The sequence below is a fragment of the Loa loa genome, assembly GCF_000183805.2.
Source record: "Loa loa unplaced genomic scaffold supercont3.379, whole genome shotgun sequence".
Lineage (NCBI taxonomy): Eukaryota > Metazoa > Nematoda > Chromadorea > Rhabditida > Onchocercidae > Loa > Loa loa.
In genome coordinates, this window is record NW_018108559.1 from 51256 (window position 1) to 62440 (window position 11185).

General features: G+C 24.3%; 1 protein-coding gene across 1 annotated transcript in view; it reads right to left on the reverse strand.

Moving 5' to 3' along the window:
• Positions 1-6432, reverse strand: part of LOAG_18584 (Ptpn4 protein) — a gene marked incomplete at its 3' end in the record, with an annotated part of 10287 nt that extends 3855 nt beyond the window's left edge. The window contains exons 1-8 of the mRNA XM_020451246.1: positions 6276-6432; positions 5333-5452; positions 5101-5143; positions 4807-4882; positions 4471-4568; positions 4069-4277; positions 3679-3840; positions 3167-3327 (exon numbers count right to left, since the gene is read on the reverse strand). Coding sequence (XP_020304990.1) covers positions 3167-3327; positions 3679-3840; positions 4069-4277; positions 4471-4568; positions 4807-4882; positions 5101-5143; positions 5333-5452; positions 6276-6413 — 1007 coding nt within the window. The 5' untranslated portion in view covers positions 6414-6432. The remainder of the gene's footprint in view (positions 1-3166; positions 3328-3678; positions 3841-4068; positions 4278-4470; positions 4569-4806; positions 4883-5100; positions 5144-5332; positions 5453-6275) is intronic.
• Between the last annotated feature and the right edge of the window lie 4753 nt (positions 6433-11185).

The following is an 11185-nucleotide window of genomic DNA, read 5'->3' on the forward strand; positions in this document are numbered from 1 at the left end:
TAAGTAATAATAATAATAATAATAATAATAATAATAATAATAATAATAATAATAATAATAATAATAATAATAATAATAATAATAATAATAATAATAATAATAATAATAATAATAATAATAATAATAATAATAATAATAATAATAATAATAATAATAATAATAATAATAATAATAATAATAATAATAATAATAATAATAATAATAATAATAATAATAATAATAATAATAATAATAATAAGTAATAAATAACAATAATAACAGTAATAATGGAAATAAATAACCAATCTGTCGAAGAAATCGAAAAATTCAACTGAACTAAAATGTCGTAAAAATGACATTTTCTTCAAAAAATTTTTAAAAAATTAATATCTATTGGATATTAAATTACAATAATTAGTCAAAATTATCCATTAAAACATGAAGGAAAAATTTTTCAAAAAACAATAAAAACATTAGTAAAATTGAAATCTATATGGGTATTTTTTTATTTTTTGTAATGATATTTATAAAATGACAATTAATGCGACAAGGAAAATGACAGTCATCGTAATTAGATGTAGTAGTCCGGCTACATAGATGAATTTTGAAGTAAGATGATTTAAAGGATATAATCTCACTTTTAAATTAAATGATCAAAAAAATAAAATTTTCTCAAGAGATTGTCTCTTGTTGGATATTAAATTACAATAATTAGTCAAAATTATCCATTAAAACATGAAGGAAAAATTTTTCAAAAAACAATAAAAACATATGATCTCTTGAGAAATTATTGTAATTTAATCATTTAATTTAGGCATTTGGTTTGGGGCATTGAATTTTTTTCAGTTAAAGATTTGGTATAGCAAAATGAAAAAAAAAAGTATTTTAAAGGCAATTGATTGTGTTTTTTTTCTTTTTTTTTTAGTAAAAAGAACCAATATAGCTGAGTAATAAAAAAGAAATGAAATTTAAAGATAAAAATTTGAAAGAAAGAATATGAATCATTTTGAGAAGCAATGATAAAACATGATGATATGATGATTAGGATGAGATTGGTGAAAATTAAGTTAAAATTTTTTTAAGCTAATTTATTTGATTAAAAATTAAGATGTATTGAATATTGCTCTGATGATTTAATATTATAATGTTGTGAAATTTTGAAATTTAATCACCAAAAATTGCCGATTTTTTTTTTTGGAAAAAAATAGCAAATGTTAAAATGTGATAATAGCAAAGTAAGCTTTGAAAGAAAGTTAATAGCACATTTGCGCACTATTGATGATAGAGCTTATAGGAAAGGTTTTTTTATTTAAATAGCAAACATTACCATCTCCTCATTGACAAATTCATCCTTTCAATTTATTCTTTCGATAGATTTCTTTTCTCTTACTAAATATCAATTTCTTCTTCTTCTTTTGTTAAAGAGAGAAAAAAAGAAAGCAATAATCAATCTTAAATGAACTAAAACAGAATATATTTTCATATAGACACTAATGATAAGGCATCCTTTTCCTATTAATTGAAATAAATGATAAGTGATAAGTATGTATGGATTATGTTAAAGGATAGATATCATATCTTTTGATTAATACCAATCATTCCGCTTGAGCAAAATGGATTTGCTAATCATAATTTTATCAATTTTGTTCTTTTTAAATTTGCTTTTGTGATAACTTGCTGATAATAAAATAGAAAGCATAAATTGTAAAAGAAAAAAGATTTTTTTCTTTTTTAAATTAAATAACGTGTGGAAATGATTAGAGATTAGAGCTAAAATGATAACGTATGATAACATTAATTAAGTAATAACACTTGTAAGCTATAAGAACTCAATTTATTATATATAATCTAAAAGTTAATTTATAATTAAGAAGCTAATTTAAGCTGATTTATAGTGCTTTCATAATTTCAACATCGTCGTAGATTAAATAAAAATATAAATGGTCATTTGGAAGGAAAAATATATATATATAAAAAGAAAAATTGCTCATTTAAAATGAATCTATTTATTTCTAAAATGAAGTAGCACAAATTGTTCATTTAAAATGAAGTAGCAAAATTACTTATTTAAAATGAAGCACCAATTTAATGAAATTTGAAAATGAAGGAAGAAAAAGTTGAAAGTATGATAAAAGAAGCTTAAAATATTTTAAACTAAATTATTTAAATATATTTACTCATTTCTATGCTTAATTAACTGGTGTGATATTAATAACTAGAGAATTTAAGCGAAATTTTTACGAGAATTTACGTCATTTAACAAATAGAAAAACACTTATCAGAATGATAAGGATTTTTTATTTTTGTTTTATCAATAAAATAATTTAATGCAAAATTTGAAAATGAAGGAAGAAAAAAAGTTGAAAGTGCGATAAAAGAAGCTTAAAATATTTTAAACTAAATTATTTATGTGAGAGAAATTATTAAGAAGTCGAGAGAAAAAAAAAGGAAAGAAAATAAAGATAAAATTTTCCAATTAAATCAAATATTAAAATTTAAATAAATGAAAAAAGAACAAGAGAGAGAAAGAGACAGAGAGAGAGGGAGAGAGAGGAGGGAGGGAGAGAGAGGGAAAGGTGAAGGAAGCATAAATATATATAAATATATTGATAAGTGAAAAGTGATGTTGAGTTTTGTATGATCCGGAAAATTGATCACGAATTATTTACATAAATATAAGGATGACAAAATCTTTTCTGGTTAACTATACATATATATATATATATACTTGGAAATGATGATGATATAAAAGTGATGAAATTTCACTTCTATTACCATACTAAATGATCTTTGAACAAACAAGATGGAGACAGATGAATAAATGCATCAATGTGACAGGCACACCTGTACAAACTCATCCTATGGTTACTACTATTCAATAAACAATTAACCAGTCTACTCTTTCTTTTCTATATAGTACAAATATTTAATGAAAATATGGTATTGAAGAAAAAATCATTCAGGTTAATCTACTCAGGAGAACTAGTATAGAAGAAAAAAAAATTGAGACATAAAATGTCTTATAAAATTATCAGGTGTTAAAGGTTCGAAATCATTTATAATAATACAAAATGCAATTTAATTGTTATTATTATTTCATAATAATTTTTTAAATTAACCTAATTAAAGGAAAAATTTTGAAGTAAAATAAAACGAATAGTATAGCAAAATTAACTAATTAACTAACCTATAACGAAATCGACTTCCAATGCTAAAAAATGACTTTGGTGGTGGTACTGGTGGAGCAATAAGACGAAAGAATGTATGATGTTCAATACAACTCTTCCATAGTGCTTTACAACTTTCCGGATTTTGAATATTGAAAATAACCACCGTATCTTCTTCTATCTATTATTCATTTTTAATTATTAATTGTTATTTGCTTTTCAATTATTAATTACTATTTTAATTATAATATTTTTTCTTAGCAATTATTATATATATATATTTAATATTATATCTTAGAAATTATTCTATTATCATTAATTTTTACTTTGTAAATTCTCAAATTTCTTCCTAACTTATATTTTTACTCGTGTAAAAATTGATTTTCAATAATATTTTTTAATTATCTTCATTTCTTCTCTTCCTTTCTTTCTTTCTTCCTCTCTCACTCTCTTTCTCTCCAAGATACTTTTCAAAATTTCCTTCCTCCTCTTATCTCTTATTTCTACTTAAATTTACAAATTTTACACTTACATTATCATTTTTGATGACACGCATATGTATACTAAATAGTTTCTTCTTAAATGATAATTTCATAATAGCCGACCATGGATAGATTGTTTCACGACGATTACATCGGACGAGTACGACACCACAATTGCTTACACCAATTTCAATCATTGAACCATTACTCTCCTATACAATAAATTTTATTTATTTAAATTTAATAAAACAAAGAAAAAAGCATTTAACTATTCAAAAATAGTTGTCATTTGATCGTTAATTTATCCAATGATTTCGATTTAACTTATATATAGGATAAATGAACAATAGAAATATACGAATGGAAGATATATATATTATTGAATTTTAGAGTAACTAAAAAGAAAAAAATTTAATAAATTATTAAAATGATGAATTAACCTTAGCTGGATAGAGATCAATACCATATAGATCAAGATCTTTAGCATATTTTAAAAAATTGAATTCAGCTTCAGCTGGACTTTGCCCTTTATGAAGTTTATGTAAATCAATTATGTCCTTAATTAGAGCAGTACTTTGTTCAGGAATAAATTGAAATTCATTAAGATATGTTGTACCATGCTCTTCCTCACTGTAATCACCAAATTCTGCTAAAAATTAAATTTCACTTAGTTACACTTGTCAGATAGGAAATTTTAAGTTAATTTAAATAATATAAGAAATGTTTTTTAAATTTATTAAAATATAATAGCCTAGCTAAATTTAAATTGAAAATATGATTAGAAAGAATTTGTTTATCAATGATAATTTGTAAATTTGATTTGAATTAATATAAAATTATACATTGAGCAGCATAGCTGGCAAGCATTGCGACAGTATTTTCTGGACAAATTAATCGACCCTCTAGTAAATCTTTTCTAAGTTGAAGAAATACATGATACCTGTAAAAAAAAAAAAGAAAAAACAAATATATTCTTGGCATCAAGAAAAAAAAATGGAAGTTATCGAAGAAATCATTCATTCATAACAAATATAATTCAAAGAAAATGAAAATTAGCATTAAAACAATAAAGATCAAAAACTAAATTTGGTTAATTAAAAAATAAATTTTGGCAAAAATTGCATTAAAAATGATTTATTTCATATTTACCTTAAATTATACTAAGATATAAATAAAACCTTGTGTATTCTTCCATTAACTTTGATGGATCACTAACATAAAATTTGAGACGAAAATACAATTGATAAGGTGGATCTGAAAAATGAAAAATAGAAATGATTAAAATTCGAATATTTTTTTCTCTACTATAACAATGCTAATAGATCAGCTTTAAACAATGGCATATTTTCTTGCAAAGTGATCAAAAAAAAAACCTAATCAAAAAGTTGACAGGTGATGGGGACATTTATAGAATTGATCGTATGTATCATTTTTGTTTGCTAAATTGAAATTATCAAAAAAAAAAAACTTACAAAATAATTGTTTCCTAATGGATTTCGTGGGATCAAGCCATTTCTGAAATGGTAAAATTAATTCCAAAGTTGGAATTATATGTTGGAAATGTGGAATTAAAATATGATAATTTGAAGGTAAATATGGATCATTTAAATGATTAATTATTAATTTTAACAACTTTTTGCCCTCCCTTAGGATTTCGAATAACTTTTCAGCTTTAATACAAAAAGTTGTTAAAACTCCAAAAACCTTAACACCGGTTTGGCTTGTTTCAAGGGCAGATATGTATTGCAATCCGAAATAATCTTTCTCGACCAATTCAAGATGATCAAATACCATGTTGAGTAAAATTTGTCCCTTAGCATGACGCTGTAATTAATTATCAGTAATATGATTAACAATTAAAGACAATTCCTAAAATACTTATTTAATCTGAGTGTCACCATTCATTAAATTATTTCCGCTTATATATTTACTGTTTGTCGCCAAATTATCCTTTATTTATTATTTGAATATTCTGATTGATTTTTCCTTCTATTTTTATCACTGATATAGTAAGTAATATATCTATTTTTAGGACAGCTTTGACAGTTGATCAGAAAGTTTTGGATGATAATCAGAAAGGTTGTGGATGACTGATTGACATTTTTGTATTACATTTTTCAACACTTTCAATTCGAAATACTCAAGGCAAAGGATGACCATCAACGTTAATGACCCGCCCATCAATGTTTGTAGCGTTAATAACAAATTTTCAATTTATTTTGAACAAATAGGGTAGTTTAATTGAATTATAAACGGAAATGCATTTATTTATTTTCAGGCATCATAAATTATTCAAAAATGAAATTTGAAATTTGATTCCTTGATTTTCTTTCTTTTCCTCAAGAAATAAGCTTTTTATTGCAATTTTTGCTATTAAAATTTTCCATTACTATTGATTTAGCAAAAAAAATGCGAAAGTTTAGCAAATGAATTATAAGTTTTTCGATAGCATAACAAACTGCGCCTGTACACAAGATTTAGCATTTAATCTGTCTCAAAAGTAAAGTCAAACAATGTCACTAAAAGTGTCACTCCATTTTATTCGCCGTAATTTGATTCAAATGAAAATTGCTATAGATTTTCTTCTTTCGAAGGATTTAATTCAGCAGTAAGTTATATGAAAAAAAAAAGAAAAAACAAAGCAAACTTCAATTTCGAATTTTCGCTCAGTATTATCCAGAAATGTGACGGTGCAGGAAATTGTACGAACCGGAAATGTTAAACTTTGCGGATTTAATCCTTCCGATTCTCGAACACTATAGCTACCCGAACCAAACTTGATCATCCCCTCCTCATCGCTGTAATAAGATATTTTATAATGGGAAAGAAGGAAAAAAAACATTAAGTTGGAATTCGCAAATTTATGAATAAAACATATGGAAATTAATTTGTTAATTAATATGTTAGCAACAAAAATATTTTAGATTTAAAAAAAAAATAATATGTATCCAACGAAAATTCGAAATATTAGAAGTATTGAAGAATTTTTTTTTTTTCAATCAACTGAAAAAATATTTCTTTTTTTTAAAAAAAAAGAAATAGCACTTCAAAGTATATAATTAATTGGTTAGAATTCTTGGAGGGTTTTTTGCTCAGAAAAGTTGCTATTTGTGGGAAATTTATCATTAAAAAAAAGAAAAAAGTTGAATCGAACATTTCAATGCAATGTGAGAATAAAAAAGCAAAGTGATATGCTTATCAGAGCTTATCAAAATAATTTTAAAGCTCAGATAATTCAAAACGAGTTTCCCTTATTCGTAAATTTCTGTGTTATTTGTTATAAGAAAAAAATAAGAAAGCAAATTGATATGCTTATCAGAGCTTATCAAAATAATGCTAAAGTTTAGAGTAATAAAATTCTTGTACTACCTATTGTAAGGAATAAATAAGAAAGCATTAAAGCTTATCAAGTGAATTAAAAAAAAAAAAAAAAAAACCTTAAATCACGAATAATCCTAACGTTTAGGTAATTCAGAAGGGATTTTCTTATTGACAAAATTTTATACTATTTGTTATAAGAAAGCAAACTGATATGATTATCAAAGCTTATTAAAATAATCATAAAGTTTAGACAATTTAAAATTTGATGAAATTTAATCTTCCGAAAGCTGTCCTTTAGTAGTAAGATTTATTTCGTTTTTTTTTTTAATTTTTCCAAAATTTAATAAAATGATTTTTGGTGACAAGAATTTAGGGTAATTTAAGGTGAAAAAAAATTTAATAAAATGATTTCTAGTGATAAAAATTTTCTTTTTTTATACGATGAATAAATTGACGATTGCTGTGTATATTTGAAATTTGGGACGAAAAAAAGTGAAGGAGTAGTTGAATTGAGGCGGAATCATATCTGTGAGCGCATTTGGGAATTGACGCATATTATCAGATAATTCTCATTGATGACAAGGAATGATATAGAAGAAGGCTTTTTCCATATGAAATATTTGATTTTTTTTACAATGTATGATGAAATTTTCTTCATATCTCAAATGGAGGAAAGGAAAAAAAAAAACATTGAAAAAGAGAAAGGCAGAAAAAAAATTCAATATATTAAGAGAGTAAAAACATTTTTTTTTCCTTTTAGAAGGAGAGAGAAAGAAGGGAGAGTTTATTTTGAATGGATTATTGTAGTAAGAGAGAGATAAACTCTTTGAAGACTATGCACTAAATCTGAATTTATGATTTTAATTTAAAAAGAAAAACTTCAAAGATTTAATTATTAAAAGGTATTTCGTTTAAAAAAAAGAGGAAAATTTTCAAATGAAATAGTTCAAAACAAAAGGATTGAAATAAATAAAAATGAATTAAAACAAATAAAAAGGAACTGAAATAAAAGGAATTGGAACAAAAAAAAGTTGAAATTAAAAAAAGAAAAAATTAAAACAGAGTTGAAAATAAAGTTGAAATTGAAAATAGAAAAAAAACTGAAATAAATTTAAGCATGTAAATAATGCATATCAAGAGGTGATAACTGAAGATGAAAAAAAAGTATCAACAATTAGAATCTTCTCTTCCTTTAAATTTTCTCTCATTATTTCGTTTTCTATTTTTTTTTTTTTTGCTCTGAATTCACTTCATTTATACTTTTCATATTTTCTAAATAATTGTTAGTTTCAAACAAATTTCAACAAAAAATTGGACAGGATAATTAGTAACTTTTCAAATTTAACAAAATAAAAATATTCTAAACTAATTCTTTCACTATCACAATCATTTTTCCCTTCCCATTACAATCCACTTGTCTTTTCCACTTTAAAAACTCCTTACTTTTCGGGTGAAAATAAAAAAGTCATATAAGTTGACAAGGAATGTTAATAGTGAACATTTGTACAAAAAAAACAAAAATCTGTTGAAATTCAAGAAATTTTCAAAAAAAACGAGTTCCATTAATAAAAATTACTGTAAATTGAAGAAGATTTAACACGAAAATTATTAAATATCACGTTGTACAGTAAAAACCAAAATAATTTCGTAAAATATATCGCAAAACAAAAAAAAAAGAGGTCATTTATGCAAATGCGCTTTTACATTAAACAAAAATGAACAGTATCAGGTATTGCAAATGATTACCTAATATTAATGACAAAGAGGCTTATCATTAGGTTATCAAACCATTCAATTATTTACAAATAAAAGCTTCATGATGTATTCAATTTATTAGACGATGAATAAGTTCTTTTATTTATTGCGCTTTTTTATCGATTCAAGGAAATATGCAAAAGAGTTCATTAGTATAAATAAACAAAATAAAACAAACAATTGTTAAAGCGCACTATTATGGTGACAATAATTTGTGCAAGTTGCAGTAATTTTTTCAATTTTATTTTGGTTTTTTTTTTGGAGAATAAAAATGGAATTGAAAAAGAAAGAATAGAGCGAAGAAGAGTATAGTAAAAGTAAAGGATTTGAAGAGAAAATGAAAAAATTAAATGACCCATAAATTTAATAACTAAGAAAAGAGGACTGAATGATAATTATGATAAGTTTGCATTATTGAAGAAAGAAAAAAAGACATTAATAAAATGTAAAAGTATGATAATGAATTCGATGACCATTGTAAAATGAAATAATGGGACATTGCAAATACGGCACTGTAATTCTGAAATGAAATGGATTGAAATGGAATTAAATGAAATGAAATGGAATGAAGTGAAATTAAAATGAAATAAAGTTAGAGATATTAGAGTAATGCCGATATGAGAAAAATGGATTGAAGTAGCGGACAAGACAAAAACTTCTTCTTTGCGAAAAAAAAAAGAAAGAAAGAATAATAAATGGAAATGTGATGATGAATGAACTGAAAAGCATAATTAATGATATCGTTGCAAAGATGACAACATATCTTATATTAACAGGCGCAATAAGACTATCTGCAACTTGTGGCGCAATTGGGAATATTTAAAGACCACAGCGCTTCTAATACAAAATAAATCATATGGGTTTATTTAATGTTGGATTAAAATTATTTTGCATAAATGTATGATTAATAAGTGTACCAGTTGGTTTGCTTACTATCAACAGCTGTATCGTATTACAGTGATTGCAACCAACAGATAACGATGATGACGACGACGACGATGACAACGACTACGACGATGATGATGATTATGATGATGATGATGATGATGATGCAGACGGTAATACGATGATGTGATATGGCCAATGAGAAAATCAGTAATGGATATTTGTGTTATAACAAGTACTATTACATTAATTTTATTATATTATTATTTCTTCACTTTATACTATTATTAAACTGATAAGCTACTGATAATTTTTTGATAATTTTTTTTTGCTGATAAAAAGATAACATTGTTGGATAGCTAATACTATTGAAAATAATAGTGGTTAATGATATAGATGAATAATTCCCTGAAAAAAAAGAAAGACGTACCTGATCTTAATTAGTCTTTAAAAGTAAGACCAATAAATGTAATTGTCATCTATTTTAATTAAGAGTAAATAATTAAAACAAATTAGACAATTTGCTCAAGTACAACAATCAATTGTACAAACCATTTACGATATATTATTGATAGAAAGGTAAAAGCCGAAAAAGTAAAAAAAAAAACCGGCAAGAACGTACAAATGACATAAATGGTTAAGCACCTTTGGTGATACAATACGACAACTAACTTCACATGGCATCCCAATTAACCCTACCTATCACACCCGGTAATAGTTCACCGACCCGTATGATTTGTCCCATTTCATCATTTTCTTGTATCATTGCTAATTAATGATTTCTCACTTTAAAAAAAAAAAATCAATTATTCAGAAAAAAACTATTTGCTTCACATACATTGCAATTAGAATCAAAATGACCAAACAAATGACCAGATAAAGAATTGTTGAAATATTCCGAATTTTGCTTATATATTAGATTAACCATACACTTTTATGTTCGTAGTTTTTAGTTTCTCATTATATTCCATAGATGGTCATCATCTTCAAAATACTTCAAATTTAAAAATTCTCAACGAATCAATCATCACATATCCTTCTACTCATAGAATACTTCAGATATAGATATAGACTGGATAAATTGCAGTAGTAGTAGTAGTAGTACTAATAATAGTAGTAGTAGTAGTAATAGAAATAATAGTAGTAGTGGTATCAGTAATAGTAGTATAGTAGAAGTTGTAGTAGTAGTAGTAGTAGTAATTGAAGAGATATCTGAAGGGCTTAATTTTCCATAATAGTATTACCATTTCCTACTTCTCTTTAATATTTCTGCATATCATAAAATTATTTGAATGAATAAATTTCGAATAGAAATGTTAATAATTAAAGAATAAAGAAATGACGATAGCAAGATCTAAAATGGAATTCCGGAACAGCATATTGATTTCTAATAAGTTGCAATACTAAAATACCATTCCAGGAACCAATACTATTATTACTACTATCAAATACTATGTTATTATTATTATTATTATTATTATTATTATTATTATTATTATTATTATTATTATTATTATTATTATTATTGTTATTATTATTATTATTATTATTATTACTGTTATTATTATTATTATTGTTATTATTATTATTATTATC